The sequence below is a fragment of the Salminus brasiliensis genome, chromosome 1 (assembly GCF_030463535.1).
Source record: "Salminus brasiliensis chromosome 1, fSalBra1.hap2, whole genome shotgun sequence".
Lineage (NCBI taxonomy): Eukaryota > Metazoa > Chordata > Actinopteri > Characiformes > Bryconidae > Salminus > Salminus brasiliensis.
Window position 1 is genome coordinate 17,665,359 of NC_132878.1, and position 23,771 is coordinate 17,689,129.

General features: G+C 39.5%; 1 protein-coding gene across 3 annotated transcripts in view; it reads left to right on the forward strand.

Moving 5' to 3' along the window:
* The first annotated feature begins 505 nt into the window (after positions 1-505).
* The window catches only part of lmx1ba (LIM homeobox transcription factor 1, beta a), a 48,605-nt gene continuing 25,339 nt past the window's right edge, over positions 506-23,771 (forward strand). The window contains exons 1-3 of one of the 3 annotated variants that reach the window (XM_072693332.1): positions 521-587; positions 671-675; positions 1,384-1,562. In XM_072693332.1, coding sequence (XP_072549433.1) covers positions 521-587; positions 671-675; positions 1,384-1,562 — 251 coding nt within the window. Of the gene's footprint in view, positions 588-670; positions 676-1,372; positions 1,563-23,771 lie in introns of all 3 variants that reach the window. The other 2 variants (XM_072693327.1, XM_072693318.1) reach the window with 2 other exon arrangements.

Genomic DNA, 23,771 nt, shown 5'->3' on the forward strand with positions numbered 1-23,771 from the left:
GCGAGTGGGAGGGGATGCAGCTCCTCTGGCTATAGTTCACCCTCGCTCTCGGTCTCCTCCTCCGGCAGTCCACAACACACACATCACACACTCACTTCAGAGCCTCCTCGCGCTCTCTCTGGATTGTACCCGGGTCTCCAACTCTGTTTCCAGGAGGACATTTTGCGCTCGCGGAACCTCGTTTGAAAGCCCTCGCGCCGAAATGACAGTTTTCTACACTTTCTCTTTGTAGACGTCACCGTCCTGTCACACTCCAGCGCGAGCTCGATCAGGAGTGTTTCCTGCGCTCACTCTGCTGCGCTATTCCGCCGATGCCATGCTCAGCCTTCCTCACCTCCCTGTCGATTAGCACAAGTCCACTCTTCTCCTACTTCTGATCTCCGGCTCATCTAAGGTCCTTAGGTCCTTCACGGTCGTCAGCACAGCCTGTTTCTGCAAGCTGCTCTTTATGGACACTGAAGCGGATCTGCGCTCTGTGCAGAGATACGTTTCCTCAGGTGATCAGTCGACCTGTCTGGAGATGCTGGACGGGATCAAAATCGAGGAGCAGTTGAGATCAGGAGCTGTGAGCCTGGGAGTGATGCTTGGTGAGCTTCATTACTCCATGCTTCATTACTGACACGCATTGTACCCAAAGCTTTGACGGTCTGTTAGCGAGTGTTACTGTGAGTGTGTGTTTGATTGTGGAACACACTCTGCTGTGCGTCTGAATAATCAGATATATCGTCGCTGTCACTCAGAAACGTTATATCTTCGTTTTTTTTCCATTGTTTCGTTTTTTTTCTTTCTTCATTTAACTTGATAAGATGTGAATCTGGCAGTTGTTGTTTACATTGTGTCTATATGTTAGAATGATTGGACCAATAGAAATGCTCCTAAATGTTTTACACTGATGTCCGTTAAAAGTTAATAAGGTTAGCATTTTGGAAATCCCATTTACATTAATTACATTTAATCTATTTTTATATTTTGCCATTATCACACAAAGTATCTCTAAAGTATATATAACAACAGCAGCTTTACAGGTGCAGGATAAACCCTTACTTAACTTTTAGTGAAAATCAATGTATTATTAACAAATCCTTCCAAGTCATTTTGAAGCATTTCTGTTAGTCTATTCATCATAAAATATTAACACAATATTAATACAATTATGTCAAAAAGTGAAAAACGAAAAAATCGTAAAACGGCAAAAACGTTGTTTTTTGAGTGACAATGATGATATGCAATGGACCAGTTATAACATTTTATTTATTTGTTTGTTTGTTTTCTATTTATCTATGTTTTAGGTTAAAGTTTGTATACAGTATTTATAATGTGAGTAAATTGTATTGTAATGTACCTGGGTGTATGGGTGTGTGTTGTGACCCAGCAGGCGCTGAGTGCCATCCTCAGAATGTATGTGCAGGGTGCCAAAGACCCATCTCTGACCGTTTCCTCCTGCGCGTTAACGAGTCCTCTTGGCACGAGGAGTGTTTGCAGTGCGCCGTGTGTCAACAGCCTCTCACCATGAGCTGCTACTGCAGAGACCGGAAAGTTTACTGCAAACACGACTACCAACAGTAAGACTACCTTCTACACCTTTTTCTATACAACCTGTATCTGCCTGTCCTGCTACATGAGCAATATGGGCTTACTGTCAAAATAGAATTATTATAAAAGCAATAATAATATTTAATAAACAACAATATAACACCAATAATAATAATAATAAGAAGAATTATAACAACAATAATAATAATAATAATGCATTTTGTCTGTCATATTGCAATGCTATTGTATTATGTACATTTAGCAAAAGCAGGCTAATAATAGCAGAGAGCTGCTAATATTAATATTATTACCAAATAATACCAAAACATAATTACAAATAATAACAAACGGTAGTAGAAACAACAGCAACAACGATAATAATAATAATAATAATAATAATAGTTTGATAATAGTCAGTCCATTGAAAAATAATTGAAATACTGTTTATACTATTATTTTATGAAACAATGTATATGTGTTATAAAATATTATATAAAATAGACATTTGTGTTTATACAAGTGTTTTTATTCATCAGTAAATAATACACTTAAAATAAGGAGAGTGAGAATAGACTGGAATTGTAATCTAATATTACAGCTGGGGAAAATTAGGATGACTATAACACGGTTGTATTATAATGGTATTGAACATATTTGATCTTGCAATACACTGGAAACTATAAGGGAGATTTTACACTGGACCTGTGCAGACCGCTGCTGCAGTGTCCAGTGAGGTGTTTGAGGGCTGAGGACTGTCTCGCGCTGCATGGTTGGTCTTCACGCCTGTCAACAACTTTGAAGCTCTTTTGTTTCGTTTCTTTGGATCCGGCGGAGACATCAGCGCGCGCCGGTGGAGGCCTGGCCTCGCACAAAGGCCGACATCAGCCGTCTCGCGCCGCTGTGCCTGTCCGCTTTTCATCGGGCCTCACCCGCGTGATGGTCAGCAAATTTGGCGAACAAGTAGACGCTTTATTGAGACCCCCTCTCCATAGAAACAGCCGCGGAGACCCCTGCGATTCTGAGCCCGAACACACCAGTTAACGATCAACTAAATTACACGGATTCATTCTGAAGTTCTAGTTATTAAACCATATTTAGATTAATGTCTAATACATAAAACACGATTCATCGAGGTATTTCATTTTAGTGGATTCAGTTTTAAGTGGTTTATGTGAATGAAGACAAGTTGCTCAATTAAGAATATTAAAGTGTGCAGAAACCATATGACACCATTTTAGGTAAAGTTTATGTTTGTATAATAAGGTTTGTGAAAACTCCCCTAAAAAAAAAAATCTAAAAATAATTGTCCATTTGTTTGTTTGTTTTAGTAATAACATTTTTTTTGCATTTTATTATTTTTACATATAAAATTTTATTAATTCCAAAAAATAAATAAATAAATAACCGGTATAAAAATCATTAAAGATCATTAAAAATCGCGAATGATAAATAAAGTTACCTATTATTTCATGCAGTCCAGATTTATGCTGATTGTGTTTTTGCATGTGTTAAATGGGTTTACAGGAATGACCTGGTGGGCTGTGGGATTAATATTGTAATTATTCAACGATTTAACGCGTTTCTTAAACAGTTAAGAAGAAAATGATGTTGTTGTTTGCTTTTGATTTTGTGTTTGAAAATGCTCTTATGTGGGCTGTTCTTCTGTTCGTTTACTTTTTCGTTCATCAAATCGCTTTTTCTTCTTTAGACGATTTTGTTTACATTTGTAGGCCGCGACGTTTGACTTTTCCTTTCAGAAATAGTTCTTTAGAGCTTGTTTATTAAATGTGACTCGTTTGCAAATAAAAGTATGACATTTATGTGTAATAAAAATCAGCGCTGTTAATAATAGGTACAGTTAAAAATGTCATTACTTAAGACTACTCAGCCATGCTGCTCACTAGCAACAGAGATTGATGTTTCGTCACTGTCACGCAAAAACAGTAAACTTGCAGGTTTTTTTTTTTAGCTTGATGAAAAAAAAAGATTTTATTTTTGGACTCATTTGGGAAATTTCTACTGATCCATTTCTTGTGCTTTTTTTGACACAATGTAAAAAAAAAAAAAAAAACTGCCAGGTTGATGCCAACTGCCAAATGATGTCAAAAATGCCAACAATGGAGATGCAATGTTTTTGCGTAACAGTATCGACGTGTTGTTGCAGCACCAGACACCAGCTTAAACAAAATGGTCCGAAGTTGCTTTTTCCCTCGTTATAAATTTAGTCTCTGGACATAAAGAGGTTTATTCCGTGGTAGCAAAGTCAGTATGGTTTCTTTTGCTCTGTTTGTTTGAATACAAATATTTGTACGATGCAATTTTGAAGTGCCTGAACACTTAGCTACACCACTGCGGTTGGGAGTAAATGAACACTCCTATAGGTGTTAATTTAACACTGTAGATGTTCATCCAACACCGAGGACTAGCCTGGAGATGGTCTAGGTTTGAAAGCAGTTGGACATCTGCTTGTGTTCCTGGACACGCTGGACCTTTTCCCACTAACTTCACACGACGTTAGAGCCCCACCCAAACCTCAGGAGACAGCAAGTCGAGGTGGATATAGTAGCTTCAACCCAGTTAGGTTAAAGAGCTGCTAGTTCAATGAAGTAATGACTTTTCCAAGCAATGGTAGCATCACAAATAACGGTGCTTATTGATGCTTTCTTGGTTTGAAATAACATGACTATGCATCAAGAGCGCGAGGTGTGAAGAAAAGCAGAGCTGTTCAGATGTTAGCAACAAAATGAACATCAACAGTAAAAGCAGGAGTAGATATATATGTATATATGGAGTAGATATAATGTAATTGAGTGAAAGTCCTGTAGAATGCTTTCTTCACCCATATACTTCCATCAAAAGTTTACTGCAGTACATATTAATTAGTGAATACACGTAGCTGCACGAAACCGAGCTGAAGCTGGAGTGGATTGTTTGGGGCGTGTTGTTTGTATTTACAGTGATGGGACACTAACTGCCCGTAATTAACACATTAACCCAAACAGCCACGAGCTAACCGCGCAGGCCTGTAATTAGATCTGTGTAAATATCTCTCTGTTCTTGACTGTGATTCAAACACTTCTAACTTACACAATCCTTAATAGTAGTCTTCATCACGTTCTCACATGTTCATGTTATGATAACGATGTCTGAAAGCAGTGTGTTAGGACTTTTGGGTTTTACGTGTTTATTTTATGGAACACAAACACTGTATTGTTGAGAAAATGAGAAAGTAACCGGGCATACATACATTTATTTATTTAAGCAATAAGAAGTTTTATGCTGAGTACACATAAACATCTACATCTATTTTATTCAAGCTCTAAACACTTTGTTGGCAACCACAAACAAAAAAACCTTTCAGCTGAAAAAGAAGAAAATATGTATCTACCACTGATGAAATTCTGATACATTATTAAACAAAAAACTTGCAGATCTCTCCCCACTCAGCATTAAACTGTCTTACAGAATTAAGAATTTCTTCAGTATTTCAGTGTAGTAGAATGCTTGAACTCTAACTGGAGGCGGAGAATAAGCTTCAGACAGAAAACCAGCCTACTGAAAATGTTCAGTTCTGTGGCTCTGTTTACAGAAACCGTGTACTGCTATTTCTATTTTGTAAGCTTTGTTAAAAGTGGATTAGCACGTTTAATAAATCCAATATTAATATCAAGCTTTTTCCTCAGAGTGTCTAACCCATCTAGAAAATATTTTGCATAACCATAACCTTTAAAGCCCATCGTACACAGCCACTGTAGATTATATTTGAAATGGATTATTTTGGATTCAGCTTTTTGAACTTGAAAATAGTTATTGCAGGTTTATTGCATGATATTTAGTTATGAGTATTGCAGTTTATAAACAAATACATGCGAATGACATCTTGCTGTAACATAAATCCTTGTATCTTCATTTTGTGCTTTTTCACTTTCTGACATAATGGGAATCTGGCAGTTGTTCTTTACATTGTAAATCAATTTTATGGTGAATGGACCAATAGAAATTCTATGGAATATTGTTTTACCTTGACTTCCACTCAAAGTAAAAAAAAAAACCTTCTTCTGTAATATATGTCCATTCAATAGAATGGCCTTGTTTGAGGTATTTGAGAAACTAATCAATTAAGGCTTCTTTAGGGAACAATATGCTCGCTCTTTGGCACCTTGTGTTTTAAGAATGATGACTAAAATTTGAGTAAGAGTCCCATATGTGTGGTTTATTGTTTGCGGGAAGAGGCCCCATGGGCAGGGTTATGTAGTGTTTTTTCTTATGGCTACATCCTTCTAGAAGATGTATGCTGGGCTATTGGTGGTCCTTTCAACGTAGTGGTGATATCTAACCCTGTAATGTTCTGTGCATCTATTTTTTCTTTGGATTTTTTTTTCACTATCAAATACAGCAGATAAGATGCACTTTAATACTTGAGCATAAATATGGTCTTGTTCCACAATTACATTTAAAAGAACAATCTTTACTTGCATGTTTTCTAGATGTTTATAAGGTACTCTGGAATCATACACTTAGGTTAACCCTAGATCATTTACATTAGTGTAACCCTTCAGTGATTATTATGAACATAATATGAACAGGCTTTACTAAGAATGTTCTCTCCTCTGTGTGAACCTCTCTTTTACACACTTGCTAAGAAAGCAAGTGGGGATTTGAGCTGGTTGTGAACCCAGAGCCAGTAGGGCAGCTCATGCTTACTGGCTGCCATTGCACAGGCTTGCCTTGCCTCTGGCTCAGTGGATCAGTGCACCAGCAATGGCGTCTTGGCATTCTCCATTGGGAAGTATTGACTTTCATTCCCAGCACTGGCTTCATAACTTTTGAAGGCATGCTTCTTTCCATTCTGTGGTCTTCCCAGACATATATTGTCTTATCGTATGATTTCTCCCAAAAGCTTCCCAGCAATTTCCTCAATTGTGTGAGTACAGATTTCAAAAATGTGATTCAATAATGAATGATTTCTCAACACAGTATAGTAGTGGAACCCTTGTTTAGTGCAGAACCAATGTTAAAAGGTTCAATAAAGAATAAAGAACACAAGACGTTCTCAACCATAGATAAATTACATCTATCTATGGCATTTGCCTGACACTCCTTACCAGAGCAACTCATATTTGCATGCTTGCCAGAGAATCGAATCCTGGTCTGTCACAGGGAAGCTGGTGTTGTTACCCACTACACCGTCCCGTTCAAAGGAACAAATTTTGGATCAACTTTTTATTTGGATGTAGTTGACACTGGGACCAGTAAACAATAGATAATAGTGTTGCAATGGTATATAGAAAACATGGTGATTGTGCTCAAGAGGCTTGCATCACAAATATTAGCTACAGTAATAATTATTGTATTACTACTGCAGTCTTTATCAATAATGAGTTGTCTCTGACATAATAAATGATACTAGACCATACATCACTATTTTTTGTCTGTAGTTTCATGAAGCCTTATGCATGATCTCTTATGTATTGTAATGAATGTAGTATTGGAAATGTAACAGCTAAATGTATAAGCTGTGGTCAAGACAAATGTGCATTATGGAAGTTAGAGCTGCAATAGAAAGGCATGGATGTGGATGAAGCCTTTAGATAGAAAAAAAATCTGAGAGCTTAGTGATAGCAGAGCGATCCCAAAACATATGCAGTACTGCAAAAGAACTGTTTGACTAGGGAAAGAGCATTTACATAATTAGTGAAGATATCATCAACCCATGAAGAACCTGAAAAATGGGTTGGACAAGCAACTTTTGGTCACCTAAAAACATTTCAATAGATGGTTTAAAATGTGTGATACATTAAAATGTGTGATAATGAGTTTAAAGAACGTCCACATTGTGCAAATCATCTAGGAAGAGCCTTAATGTAGTTTAGAAAGGTTCTTTAAACAGTTACCAACGGCACCAAATGCAGTTCTTCTATGACGTTGCTTAAAGAACCCTTTGTGAGACTTTTTAAAATAGTGAATAGCCAAAGATGTTTGTGTCTTTGTTTTTATATGGTATCAACTAGAGGAAGATGCATAGTAATAGAACAAGCACAAGTTAAGCATAAAACTTTGGATGTGTTCGGGAAGATGAATAAACCATCCATCTAAAAACAGCAAATGTTTTTTTGAATTTCTCATGAAAATAAATATTTCAGCTTCTGACCTAAAAGACTGATGACAGGATGATGGGACAGGTCAGCATCTACTTTTAATGGCCTGATCTGTGTGATGTTTTGCCAAAATAAGTTCCAACCGGATTTGGCTCTAAGCATAAGATCAGACTTTCTCAGAGTGATCTTCCTGTGTTTTGAACCAGGTTTGAGAGTTCTAGGAAAGTGGCTGCAAATGAAATGCATTGTGTTACCTTTGTTGCTTTCTAACGGGTTCTTTGGTAATTCACTGTGAGTAGTGATTGTTAGCACCACTGGTGGGCGCTTGGTGGGCTTTCTTTTTCCAAGCTGCAGAAAAACATACTTTTGATAAGATCTTTTCCATCACAAATGTGCACAGAGATATGTGTACACCTCAAGACAAGCCTGGAATCACTACATGTTGAGGAACTTTGCATGCATAGACTTATGCAGCTATATTTAACCACAGATACATTACATTCTAGGTGCTAAAAAGGGTTCTTTGGGGGCAATCACATAGCAAAGCTACACAAATTCCTGAAGGTACTTTGCTATATTAAATGGTTCCATATACAATCAAGGTTATTTGAGTATCTTAAATGGTTCCTTGCTTGTTAAAGGGCACTTCACTTTGATGGAAACCCTTTTGTAGATGTTTCTGTCTAGAACCTTTACAAATACATAACATATATTACATATAATAACATATATTACCAATAAGGATTAAACTAAACCTTTTTATTACTACATGGAACCCTTGAAAGAACTTGGCTTTTAGGGAAAAGGATGTACAGCCTGCACAAACTAACACAAAATGTCCTTCTTTCAACTTCATTTGTTTTTAAAATTTGTGATAATAAAGTGTTTGCCCTATTTTTTTTGTCATATTCAATTCCCCCCTACTGTTTAGGCTACTAAATCAAATGATTAATTGCTGGACACTGGACAGCTGAATGTGATTGGAGGAGAACACTAACTGGCAATTCTGCTACATAAGCTAACAGACTCCTGCACTGGCAAGCATCAGACATAGAGATGGTTGAAGTGGTACTCCCATTACTAGGGATCGAACTAGCGATCTCCTGATGATAAGGTGGCTGCACTACTTCAGAGCCTAGCCCAAAATGTCATATGATACATTCGTTGGGGAAATTTGATGTTTTAAAGAGAAAGAAACCAGTGACAACACAGCAGAATAAAATCATTAAATCTAATCCCGCTGGATCAGAATCAGAAATGCTGTAGCTGACCTGTGACAGCACACTGAAAACTAGTCCAATAATTCTGCACTGGCCTCTCCTGTGACTACTCATTGCTAGACCAAGTAGATCAAGTGTTTTATTGCTGCTGTCTTTCACAATGACTTAAATGTGCAAAGTGGGATTTTTCCACTTCTAATTCAGCCATGTGCGTAGCCCTCTCGTCTTATGGACCACACTGGGCCCAGATCATACAAAGTGGACAGGCCCACTGTGACAAAAATGTGAGTTATCAGAAAGAAATACACTGTTCTTAGGGAGACCAAAAGAGGTTCTGCTGAGAGAATCCTTTGTGGCATCTTTTTAAAGCCAAGAACCATTGAGGAAGCATTATTTTTTAAGAGTGTATGTTAAGTAAAGTCTGTCAGTGCACAGTGACTTGTTCTATAGTCTCTTCACTCACACAACTCTTGTATCATCTGCTGGCCACTGAATTCAGCGCGTATTTTATGCCAGAATAACTGTTACAACTCACAGTTTAACCACTGGACCTACTGCTGGAATAGAGCAGAATGAGGCGCTGGAGGGAGTGTGTGTATTTATTTTCTCTTGGGTTTGGCATGTGTGTGAGACTGTGCAAGACTCTTTACTGCATTCTGCCTACACTCTGCCTCTCCCTTTCTCTCTCTCTCTCTCTCTTTCACCATCTCTCTGTCCCTGCCATTGTGGCCTGCCTGTTTAAACAGCACCTCTCCCCTGCTGCTCTCACCCCTGTGTGAGGAGAAGGTGGCACTACCCTGCTAAGAGCTGCTGCTGAGGTGCTGCGTACCTGGAGACCTGCTCTCACACCCCAGCCCCACATTCTACTGCTGCATGGAGACGAGGGTGCAGCTAAAGTCCTCACCTTTCTAGAGGACACATATGCACACACAAACGCACACGCGCACATGCCGCACCTCAACAACTGGCTTCAGAGCCGGTCACTGTTCATTGACACCATTAGAAAATAAAGCTTTCTTAATGGTTCTTCAGCAAGTATCATGGAGGAACCACTTCAGACCTTAGGGCTCCCGAGTGGTGCTGCCATCTAAGTGTTGGTTTAATCGTCAGAATATCGCAGGTTTGATCCTTGGGTGATACCCCAGTGATCTGTGACTGGGAATCCTTGAGTCCATTATTGGCATTGATCTGTTTGGGTGGGTGGCATCTGTGAGCTGACGTAACAGAACTGGCAGTTAGCATTCTCCTCCAAGCATGCTCGGCTGTCTGAAGATGTTAAATTAGAAGAAGTTCAAAAAAAGATGCAGTTGATTCTCACATGCTAGCCATCTCCCTCCCAGTACTGGTAACATCATATGATTGAGGGGGTCCTTACTAGTGGGTGGGAGAAAATTAGGGGAAAAAACATTGAAATTAGATAGGAAAGGAGGAACCCTGAAGGATTTAACACATCTTTGAGGCCATAAAACCTCTTTTTGTCTACTCAAACCAGAACCCCACCACAGATACATGCACATACCCCACCCTACCCACACCCCTTCCCCCCAAAACCTTACTTACTCAGTGTCCTCTTCATCTTCTAATGGGATTAGGTGTGCGAGCCCCATGTTTCCGCACCGGCCGGCCGACTGAGTCCAACACTTTTATCACTGACTGTGACACAGAGTCCCCCTGCTGCTTTGTTCTCAACGGAAGCCCTTTCCCTTAATCCCCTTATTTGTGTCAAGAATGTGGAGAAAAGGGGGCGAACAGAACAATCTGGAATAAAAGAGAAGTGGGGTCCAAGGGACCCTCCCCTAAAATTCTGCTCCTCGGCCAAGATGGAATGAGAGTGATATTATGCACCGCCACCGCCACCACCACCACCACCTTCCCCCACCACGGCCCCCTACCCCTAGTTCTAAAGAGACTGCCCCCCCTTTACCTTTGTACTTTTGCCGCACTGGCCAAGAGTATAGATTTGGCAGCGTTCCTCCAAGTGTCTTTTCATCCAAATATGTCCATAGCTCTTCTGTAGCCTTTGCTGCTTTAAGGACCTGCCAAGCTAGTGGTTAACTGCTGGCCGCCTGTGTGTTTACATTTGGTTGCCCGTTTCTCCTTCTTGTACTTTCAGCGCTGACCACAAACTCTTGAACTGCATCCTTTCCTGTCGTCGGGAGCTTGAAAATGCATATTTCATGTATTTAATGAAACGTGGCCTTGCTGAACATGGTGTGTACCCCTCAGTTAAAGCAACATTAAGTGGCAATTTTAATTGGGAGACTTTGGGTTTGTGTAAAATCCTGTATTATTCAGTCCACATGCATCTTACACTTTCACTGTATCCTCAAAGGTCCAGAAATGTATGTTAGCGTGTCCTTCTTGAGGGGTGGCTCAAAGCACAAATTCCACTTCCCGACTGTAGAGGGAACCCAGGATAATACCAAAATATCATTTCTTGCATAATGCTTAGATGTATAGTAATTTAAATGTTTGGCCTACATAGCTTTGGATCTCTGTGGGCTGACAATACAGTTGGTGAGTCACCTGCTATTCATGCACTCACAGATTTCAATTGCCCTCTATTTCTGCCCAGAACTTGTCCTCAGTGCATTCCTCCTGTGCACACACTCCAGTTGATAATCTGCTTCAGGGCAGGCAGAGTCTAGCACCCTGGGACTTTTATTTACTTGTCCAATTGTTTTTGGAAGTCTGTTAAGGGCCAAGAGATCAGATGAACTGAAACCAATCTCATTATCTTGATATGGAGGCAATCGCCTGGCTTCTTCCATATTGACCTCCGTTCACTCAGAACTAATGTGAAGATGGCAGGTGGTCTGCAGGGCACCAAATACCCTTCCAACCCATGCTCCCTCATTTCTCCACCTTTCGAACACTTAAAGTTACAATTTGCATGCATTTACAAGATGCATGCATTTACTAAGCAGAATAAGATACAGTGTTTACACTGACATATTTTACACTAAAACAAAGATTATATATTGGTAAAACATCACAACTGATTGCACACCATTCACAAATGACATGAAAACCACTGGCAGGTGGAGACAAGAAAATAACATTTAAATGCAAAAATCTGTTCATAAGTTATCTGATTATTCAAGTGACAATGTAAACAGCATACTCTGATTTCTTGGATTCCCTAGAAATCTAATTAAGAAATCCAATAAAGAGAGCTGGATTTAAGCTCGGTAATCAGATTTCCCAGTGCATGTGCACTCTGTAGATTGTGTAGGATGTACCTACCAAAAGTGGTCCAAAGAAGGACAACCAATGAACCAGCTACAGGGCCATGGGTGCCCAAGGCTCATTAATAGTGATCCATGGAGGCCCCACCTCACAATTTACAGAACAAGAATCTTCTGCTAACGTCTTGATGCCAGCTAGCACAGGACGCCTTCAAAGGTCTTGTGGAGTCCATGCCTCAATCAGTTAGAGCTTCGGCGTTAGAGTTTTGGCAGCATATGGGGGGCCTTCATAATAGTGAGCATAATAGTGGTTTTAATGTTATGGGTGATTTGTTTGGTGACCTGACTGAGCTCTTGGGTTTCACCTATGTCTCATTTTGTCTATTGCATGATATTCTACACCAATAAGCCACGATAGCAGAGTGAAATCACTGTAACACATGCCTACGAGTGGTTCTCTGTATTTATAAAATATTGAAAACTTGGCGCATTAATGCAAAATAACGTAACTGATGAGTCATCATGATCATACTGTATTTGGGCATACTGAACATTTTATAATGGCTTAGAATAGAAGACATTAGCCTTTTGCTCATACCAAAGCAGGTCTGCGGAGAGATGTGTTCTTGTCTTTGGTCAATGTACACTATAAAAGTTGGTCAGTGCAAACACTAACAATTAGGGTGCTACAAAGGGTTCTTTAAGCTATGCTGTAGAAGAACCTTTTCTGGTTTTATAAAGAACCATTTTTTAAAAGAGATCTGTGTATGAAGAACCTTTAAATTGACGAAGAGCCTTCATAAACACTTCTTTAAACATCTGATAGGTTCTTTTACAAACCTTTTATAGCACCTTTATTGAGAGTATAGATGTCTTCATAGTCAGATGTAGAAGATGCATAGTCCACTCATATTGCTTTCCATCAAACAGCTCCAGACTTCAGTTGGCAGTGGATTGACACCAATTTGCTTAGGTGGTCTCAGTCTGCTTATTAGGTGTGCAGCAAGGTGTGCATAGCTTCTTTTAACAGTTAAAACATACTCTTCTCTGGCCCATGGCCTAGCTTAGACCATAATTCACCCACAAACGAGTCAGGCATGGGTGTCAAGTTGTAAAAATAAAGCACTCTATTTTTATTAGAATCCCGAAGATCTATAGCGTGTTCTTTGCCAATCAAAGGAGAGCAGCACTCAGAGGGCGTTGCATGTCCGGGTGTAAATCCCAGCTCCCGGGCTCAGCAGGCAGTCGGGAACTTTAAACACACCCCATCTCCTCAGAGTGGAGGGAAGAAGGTGGAGAGAGAGTGCTAAGTAAACCTAACGGCCCAGCGTGCCAGCAAGCAATGAGTGCACCCTTCAACCCCTTCTCTGTTTGGGTACCGCAGCTGATCACCGGCCGCTCTCTCACTGGTTGTAAAAACAAGCTGCAGTGAAAACTGCTTTTTTTTTTTCACGGATTGTATTTCGCTGTCTCCCGCCACCCGGACCCACGTGCCCTCACCCTCTTCTCTCCTTCCTCGCACCCCATGCTCCCTTAGCTTAAGATGATTTGTGCACAAGTCCCCTGACCCCTCGCCCCTCGAGCAGCTTCAAAAAAGGAGTCAAGAAAAAGATTTGGCAGAAGTGGTGAGGCAGGGGGTGGTGGTTGGATGCTGGGCAGTGGAGACTGGAGTGCGTGTGTGTGTGTGTGTGTGTGTGTAAGGGCTGTTTGGATTACAGAGCTGAAGGCGTTGACAGGCGGGAGTATGCCATTAGAATGTGAGACAGGCAGACAGCCTTCAGGCATGTTCAGGAACCACCAGTTCACACTCCTCCATCCGTATGTGGATGTCAATTCAAATGCAGCCTCATATTTTAAAATGTTTGTTTCATTATGAAGTTACTACTCATGCTACTGGTGCCACATTGGAATTATCAAAATTGTCACCAAGAGCAAACACTTTTTTGTAAAATCAGACAGATCTGTTGCAAATTTGTTCCATATCCTCCAAAAACTGATTTTTCCACCTCAGACATAAAATACGTATTAGCCTTTTTTTTTACTCACACATGGGAACTAAATTCTTGTTGTGACGAGGTGACAAATTTCCTCCTAAAATGAACACAGTTATTTATGTGGTCACATTCATGACAAACAGTTTGAAATATGGTTTTAGTGACATTTTAATATCATTTTAATGAAAAGCAATTTTCTCAATCTTTTTCGGAAGCTAGAGTGGTTATGTTGAGCTTTAAAAGGAAAAAAAAAAGAAAAAGCAACAAATAAACAATGAAAAAAAAAAGATATTTTATAGTCAACATGTACCACAATTGTAGTATTTGTGATATTAGCATAGTTTATTGAGCACTTAATTTTAAATGATATTCATTTTGTTTGTTTGCTGGATTAACTCTTCACAAATGATAAGCAGCCATTTAAGGCTTATATGTATCATATGGCCTGATGAATGTTGCCCTGCAGTGAAGTATTACTGTGAATTCCATCCAAGTTGTAGTTACACAGCAAAAGCGTCAAAAAAATGAATTAGTTTGAAGCAACTGTTGCTAGGTTGGACAAGCTTTCGAAAATGAGCTCGATTACCCATCCAGTCTGTCAGTGTACAATGTAACCTTTCACAAAAACATAGAAATGAAAAATCATTTGAACAGTAATAATGTACAGAAAACAATTGATGTCTTTAGGGTAAATAAGGTTGCTGACAATGTTCTGCAAAGCTATTCCAAAAGCAGCTATGAAAGAATGCATTTGTGGGCAAAGCATGGAAAAGCCCTCTACATCTCCTATAGATCATTACAATAAAACATAATACCTGTGTAAAATACTGATGAAAGGGTGTGATCTTCCCCACCTTTACCTTGGTTGACTTGTCTAAAATTGATCTGTTGTTGCTTCCTCATTTCTTTTTAAGTGGCCTGTGATTAATGAGTGTGTTCTAGAGTTCTAGACTGGGAGTTATGGGTACAGGGAAAGATTTAGTGGTTGATAAAATACAAGCCCCTAAGCACACACCTCTCCCTGCCCACGACCTGAGAACACCTCATAAGATGTTTCCCTTTTTATCATATTCAAGGGTGGATTGCCTGGTAGCAGTGGACACACTCAAAGTAGGACTCTTCCTTTTAGTGGTCTATTAATAGCCATCTAGCTTCTTGGTGGCAGATTTGAAGGTTGTGCGTTAAAGTTAATACATACAATCGAAAATGAATACACTTTTTTTCTCTGAGCAAAAGTCCATCACCTACAGAACAGTGCATGTTCACACATAGGGCCCACAGTACATGGGGGTAGCTGGTAGTCAGCCTTGGATGTGTGCCTGGCAGCCTTTTTTTTTATTGGCTGGGAATGTGGCTCTGTTAGCAGAGAATGACTTTTCAGCTTTGGTCTTTTTCTAGGATGTAAACCTACCTCTCAAAGTAGCAGTGCATCTGAGGGTTAGTGTCACCTAATGTTCTTTTGACCATCTGTTTGTATGGTTGATGCTCTGTGGACCTCACTCCCTGATCTATCTATGTACCTTTTAATCAGGCTGACAAAACATTTGATCACTGTATTTGTTATTTGGCTATATGTGCTACACACAAGACAACCACAAGACAAATAAGTGCTTTGAGTTTCTCTATACTTGGTAAAAAAAAAACATGAAAACCATGAAAAAACTATTTCACAGTAAATATCATAATATGTAAAAATTATTTTATCTACAGTTTCATTTTTAGATTTAGAAGGGACTAACAACTAAAATACTAACAATGACATTTCCCCACCTCCCACAAGTAAAACTAATCACGTCCAAAGAGTGCTGAGTACTTTCTAGTTCATCTTTTCTTGTGTAAAGTATGAAGTATGTTTTTTTTTTTGTTTTGTTTTAAACCAACCATGGTTTGTTAATGTTAAATTAATGCCTTGAACCCCACTGGGTTCTATTTTAGGACCTATGAAATTGGTGTTACTTATAACAGTAACAGTTATGAAAGTGAAGAAGGGTGGTCTAAAGGGTTAAGTCCATATTTTAAACCCTGATTAAATAATGGGCAAAATAATTGCTATATTACTCAAATGCTAATAATCAACAGTGACAGCCCTACACTGAAATCTTGGGTGCGTGATACAATATAGAGTGAAATAAAATCTTCCCTTTTCATTTCAAACAAAAGTTTAGGCTCCCAGCCCTACAGTAAAATTCCACACCCCTCAGGAGCAATGCAAAGTAGAGACTCCACAAAACCGCGAAAGCGGTGGGAGGTCAAGCTTCCAGTGGTGGGGTCCGTTCTCTTGCACCCATGGTGCTAGATGCTCGTCACCACCGCCTGCAGGCAGAGGTCACCTGGGTCTGGTTTGTCTCTGCCCTGCAGCAGCGCTAGGCTGGAGGTCTGGAGGGGAAAGGGGGTGGGACACCAAACGGGCCTCCTCACGACGGCTGCAGCTCGTAACCTGAGCCGAGCTCTAACTTTCTGCTCGCAGCAGGAGCTTCGGCACTGAGCTTTGACAGAGGTGGACAGAGACGCGAGGGGGAGATGTGCGCGGGCCTGCCACTGTGCATGGCGCCTGAGTGCTGGTGGGGCTCTGGGGCCAATGTGATAGAGACACATGGTTTGGGTCAGTGCCTTCTCTCTCCTACAGTAGCATTCACAAAAGAGGCTGTTTCAGTTTGGCCACAGAGTTCCAGTACAAATGTGTCTTGATGAGTCCTATTGGGTCTTAGCTACAGTCTTAATAAATGATGTTTCCTAAGTGGTCTTTGGCTCAGACTTCTATTTCTAGGGGAACCAAACAGGTAATTGAATAAAAATGTTACATTGTTGTTCAAATTTGACCCTCTTACTTCCAACGAATAAGCAACGCTGCTTGACAGTTTGGTTGAACTTTACTCTAGAAGTCAAATAATTCAATTTCCTTTTGACGCTGTTTATTTTTCTTTCTTTGCTTATTCAGTATCTGGTTGCATCCTTGTCTTGTGTCTCCTGAAAATATTTTTATCTGACATAGATCTCACTGTAGTTTACAGCTCTTGTAGTTGTGTCACTCTTCCCAGTCTCTGTGACTATCTCTACCTTTTTTTCCCCATGTTTTCAGTACATTGTCATCAAATTGTCCTTGCTATTCTCTCTAGGGGGAATCCTAAGGACCATACTATTGTATTAACCATATGAAGTTGATCATGTCACCTGCAACATGGAACAAGCTCTAAATCCTATGTATTAACTCTTAAATATTGTTTAAATTAGATATTTGGTGTTGAGACTTGCTATGCATTGATTTCGTTACTTTACTCTATTAGCTTGCCAGCTATAGTTTTTAGAGCTAGCACCAACTATAAATAAGAGCAGCAGGGGTTCCTTAGGGGAACTACTATCCTGTACTGGCCCTGACATTGTAATCCTGGATGTCTGGTGATGCCACAGTCACCAAGATCAAACCTACTGTGCTGGCCAATGTGGGCACAGGAGACAAGTTTCATTGTGCATTTCTCTAAGCTTCCCACCCCAATTGTCTCCCCAGTGTAGTCATTTCCACTTGCCAACCACTAGAACTAGAACTCGACAATCCTATGATGCCTCAAGCACTGGCAAAGTAACGACTAGCATGTGCTTCCTCCTAGTCACATGAAGCCGGCCAGTTGCAGACATATTTTCTAACTACCACTAATGCAATGTAAATGAACAGCTCAACACGCTTGGAGGAGAACACTAACTGCCATCTATTATGCCAGCTAACAGATACCCACACTTCCAAGCATTGTGCCAAATGATTGGGGGAACAGAGGTGGCCACCCCCTCCCAGGCCAGTTATGCTCGCTTGCACTCCTGGACTCCTCTATAGTTAACTGTTGCTTCACTAGGGATCGAATCTGCCTCCGGATGATAGAGCCTTCAATGACAATAACACTCATATAGCAGCACCGCTTGGCAGCCCTTGTGTCTCAAGACTCAGATTTAGTCAGTGGGCACTATGATAGAATCATGTAGCTGTATATTATGGGGATTGTGTGTTTACGTGTGTGTGTGTGTGTGAGTGGCCATGCTGCTTATTGCCTGAGCTGTGAGCACGCTGTCAACAGAAAAGTGTGAATGGTGACCAAGCCAGGTTCAGAGAGGTCCTCGAGAAGGAGTGTGACCACATGATACTCTCAGGCCATGCCACATACCAACTACGATGTGTGAGTGGGCTAGCAAGTGGGGGTCTGTGTATTCTGGTGTGTTCTTTCCTGTTGCACATCAGCTGACTCATTGCCACAAGACACACGTACACACGTTTATTTTTTTCACAGTAGATGTACTTAGATGTAATAATATTATGCCCTGATATGTATTATAAGCCCTCTGTGTCCAGAAGTATCCAAACATTCTTTATCATTACTTTGGGTGCACCCATGAGTTGGGATGAGTTGAACAAATTCAGGATATTTTTGCACAAAGACAAACATGAATGTACATTCTCTGGAAATGAGAAAGAACAGACAGTTTACAGGAACCTGTAGAGACCTGGCATATTTGAAGTGAGTAGGAGGTAGCTCCATGTGTTGCTCGTTGGAAAATCCCTGGACTATCTGTGCCCATGAACACTAAAGTCTCTCTCAGCAGGACATCTTTGTTTTACCCATTTCAGTGAAAATATGCAATTGTGTCTTGTGTGCAGGTTCTCAATGAAAGTAGTTTTCAGCAGCAGCAAGTTATTTACAGACATTCCAGTTATGTTCAATGTTCTCAAACTGATATGCTTCCATATAGCCCAAAATTGAAATATACTGTGTGGGTAGATTTGTATTTTTCTTTCATGTATATGCTTAAAAATCTCCACTGATTTCCACTGAATTGAGGGTATGCTTAGGGTGAGGTGTAGGTGTTGGCACAGCAGTTTAGCCACTTAGGTTTACAAAAACATCAGGTTCAGACAAGTTCAAATTTGAGCACAGATACGGAAACAGATAACACTGTGTTACAGCCCTCTATGATTAATATACTTTGATGTGAGATTTTAGGTTGGTCTTAGTAAAGGTGGAACCACTTCTCTATAGTTACTACGGTTAATATTAGGCTTAGATTAAAGAAAAAAAATGGCATGCTGGTCATTTCGGACATATCTGAGCAATAGCTGATAGCACTGAGGAGAAATCTAAATCACAAAATTTACTTTTAAGAAAACAAGAAACTCATGTTACGTAAAATTGTGTTGATGAAGTTGGTTTTGAATAGCTGTTTATTGCAGAGATAAATAGGTTGAAATAGTGTGCTCATGTGCCTAAAACGTTGTCTGTACAAACTGATGGGGCTATTCTTTGGTGATAGAAGTTGTAATAACACTTTTGGCCCACCTATAGGCTGTTTAAGGCTTATTTAGTAAAGGCAATGGTTCTTTATAAAACTGTGACAACTCAAAAAGCCATTTGAGTGCTTAAATGGTTCTTAGCTTGGTTGGATGCTTCTTGCCTGAATGTAGGCACTTTAGAGAACCTTAAAGAAAAGGTTCATTATAGCACCAAAAGTTGCTCCACAATTCTCAGTAAGAACATGTTTTGTTTAGATTCCACTATATAACACGTGTGGGACAATGTATAGAATGTCTCACTGGACAACACTGAGTTTACGGCCTGTCCTATAGCAGCTTAAGAAGTATTCTGCCACTGAACAGGAGAAATATCAAGCAACATAGATACTCTGCAGTCCATAGCTGAAAAAGCTGCAGGTGGAGACGGTGAAGGAAAAGCTGAGCCACTCTTCTTTTATAGATGTGTTTAGGGCTGTGTCATTCTGCTACTTCCAGTGAAATGCAACTGCCCATAAAGTGTCTGTGGCTAAGGGCGTCCAGCTCCACAACCTAACGCCACTTCCACATCGTCGTCTGGCACTGAGTGGAGCTCCACTTAAAGTGTCCACTGAAAGCAGGCATTTATGGGATAGATTCATAACACTTTGCACCATCAAAGTCTCTGTCTGTCAGAGAGAGAGCAGGGAGAGGCCGCCTTTTGTCATTATTGTCAGATTTACAATGCAACCCAGGGTGGGAAAGCATGTACCCGGACAAACCAATTTGTTGGATTAATTATTTTTAACACCAACCTTAAAAATTAGAACCAGACGTCTGTTAAATCAAAGCCAGGAGACGCATCCAGTAGTGACTTTTGGGAATATTTTTATTGTAACTGAAAGATTGTACTAGATTATTCTGATTCAAAGACAAATGCTGATCTAGCTCCTGCCTTCCATATGGAAATTCGATGTACACTCTCAAAAATAAAGGTGCTACAGATGGCTCTTTGAGCAGTCATAAAAAAACATAATTTCCTGTTCCATAAAGAATCATGTTTGTAAATGAGATGTGTGTGTGAGAGAGAAAAACCTACTGAGGGTTTAAATGAATTAAGTGAATGTAAATAATCACAATTTAAAGGTTCTTCACGCTTTAGAAAAATATGGGATATATTTTGTATAAATGAGAATTCTTTAAGTTCTAATATCTCAAAAAATCTCCAAAATGGCAACTTTACAGGAGAAGGAAAAACCTCTTAACTGGAAGTCAATGTGGAAAGTCAGTTTGGGGCATTTCTATAATTTTCTATATTTTCTATATATTTTTTTTTTTTTTTTTTTTTTTTTATTATTATTATTATTTTTTTAATATATGCAAAATTCTTTATAATATATATGTGGTCATATATCAGATTTCCGTGTGGACAGACAATTTATCTGGTCACTCTTTATACAAAAGCTACCTACAACAGGCTTTAATAACATATACATAAATATTGAATAACATCACTTACACACACACACACACCTTTGAATAGTATAGCTGTTTATCAGTGTTGATTGGTTTCTCTGTTTGTTGGTGAAGACATCTGAAGGCATTGTTACTCATTTGTTTGGTTATCTGTTTATTTATTTATGTGAGAATGGGTCTCATATCTCTTAGTGTACAAGTCTTCTGACTGGGCAAATCTAATTTCCTTCACACTCTTTATCACTACACTGACCGTAATTCACTTTCCTTCTTAAAACTGCAGTAATTTAATGAGGGAGAGTGTGACATACACACACACCATCTATGGTCTGAATTTGATCTGAATGTAGAAATCTCCAGAGCAGTGTGTGTTATTGGAGTACCAGTGTGTGTTGTTGGAGGTGTGTTATTGTAGCACCCCGCTCTGGCTGAGATTTATGATACAGCAGCTCTATTTGACTGGAAGAATCAGTCACTCAGAGCACACACACCAACAACACACTCACACTTCACATCACACTGTGTGTGTGTGTTTCTGTAAATGCCTGTGAGCTTGCAGGACGTCACATTCTTTTTTTTTCTTTTCTTTCTGTTTTTTCTTAATTATCTGTCCATCTTTTCCCTTTAATTCTCATGCTTTCTTACTATACTTCCCTCTACAATTACCACTTAATTATTTTCTTCCTTTCTTCCTTAGTTTCTTCCTCCCTTTCTTTAATTATTTCTTTCTTCCTTTATTTAATTATTTATTTCTTCCTTTCTTTAATTCTTTCTTTCTTTTTCATTCTTTCTCTCTTCCTTTCTTCTTTCATTCTTTCTTTCTTTCATTCTTTTTTAATCTTTGTTTCTTTCTTTCCTTCTTTCTTCAGTTATTTTCTTCCTCTCTTTAATTCTTTTTTATTTGTTCTTAAATTCTTTCTTTTTCATATCTATCTCTCTTTAATCTTTCTTTCTTCAATTCTTTACTTTCTTTCTTTCTTTCTTTCTTTCTTTCTTTCTTTCTATCTTTCTTTCTTTCTTTCTTTCTTTGATTTGTTGATTTGACTTGTTTGTTTTTAATAAAATCAAATCCTAATAATAATCTCCTCTTTTACTCACAAACACAATCATAGCATTAAAAGAAACTTTACGGTCTGCACTTTTGAAGTTTAGTGCTTGTTTCTGTAACATAAAAATCCCACCAAATTGTCACTGTGGTCAGTTTTGAAGGATTACAAAACAAACCATTTGAAGAGAATTGGTGCCTTTCCCCACTCTAAGGAATTTATAGCATGTTTAGATCACCTCGGCACCTTGTTGATATAAAGTAGATACTCAGTGGTTGGTATTCCTATTCTTCTGCCGAGAGGATGTGTCAGCAGTGTGCTGTCTGAATAGCACACAGCTTTTTCCCAGCTTAGTTTTGAGCTCCAGCAGCCATTTAGCAGCCGCCAACCCTCAGGGTCAACCCAGATACGTTCCCACCCACCCACATTATTAACTTTCTTATTCGCTTGCTGTGTGTGTGTGCGCGCCTCTCTGCATGTGTAAGAGGCAAGGACTCAGGGGCAGACACTGGTCTGTCATGTAACAGTAATTGCTCCATTGATATTCCTCTTGCAATAACACAGCGGTGGCACATTTGCATAAACTCGGCTCAGCCTGCGGCGAGACCAACACACACAATCTCATTCAGACCCCACAGTGCATCCATCTCTCTCTCTCTCTCTCTCTCTCTCTATCACACACACACACACACACACACTTTTCTTTTCTTTTTTCTCTCTTCATTTCTCCCCCTCTCTCTTTCTCTAACATAGTTTTTCCTTTCTCTTTTTTCCCTGTTTCAGTCTCTCTCTCTTTCTTTGTCTTATATTTTCTCTCTTACTCATTTTCTATCTCTCTCTTCCACTTTCTCTCTTTCTTTCACCTCTCACTCTCTCACTTGCCTATTTTTCATTCTCCATGTCATACTCTCTCTCTCTCTCTCTCTCTCTCTCTCTCTCTCTCTCTCTCTCTCTCATTCTTCAACATTCTTCTACATTCTCCAATCTCTCACTCTTCCACTTTCTCTACTCTCTCGCTCCTTTCCCCTCTTGCTCTCACTCTTTTTCTCTGTTTGTCCATCTCCTACCTTTTCTGTCACTTTTGCTCCCTCCCAGCTCTCTTTTTCCCACATGCTCTCTTTCTCTCTCTCTCTCTCTCTCTCTCTCTCTCTCTCTCTCTCTCTCTCTCTCTCTCTCTCTCTTCCTCGGTCTCCACTCTTACTCTATCTCTCTTTCTCCATTTGTCTCTTGTCTAAATAGATTCCTGTTGATCTATTGGTGTGTTATTACCTGGATATGTGAGTGTACTGTGCTCTTTGAAGGATCTCCACCTTTGGCAGTTCCTCACTTTTGTACAGTTAAAAGAGACATTACAATAAAACTGACTTAACTACTACTACTCATAGTCACAATAGCTGAATATATGATAATATCTTTTTTAAATGGGGTTGTATTGTAGGCAACTCTGCAACTGACAAATCTAACATTGACCTAAAATCATATAGTATAAACTGAACACACCAAGCCAATAAAACACTTTCAAATTAAAAGCATAAAAGAAAAAAAGAATATAAACACAAGGATTTTAAAACTGATTTGTTGGAGTTGTTATTGTCAGTATCAGACACTGCTTTATGCCTTCTCATAAATTTTAATCATTTGTTTGGTTCACTTTATTTGTACACTCCTACCTTAGATTAGTTAGCTTCTAGCTAGCTAGCATTGTATTCTCACAATGTATATCACGGACTGTTGAGCAGAATGACAGGACATAAACGACACATAAAGGCATGCAGTGGTTATTTGACTCACGATTGGACGAGTGAGGGCCGCAGTCGGAGTCAAAAAAGTCTAATTATACCGTAAAGTACAGCTAGAGACGTATCCCTCGCTATTAGTAGATGGTTATGTGGTAAATCACTCTCCTCAGAAGTGGGTATGTGCCCGATACCTGTGTAGACCCACCTCTACACCCAACGTGGGTTGATT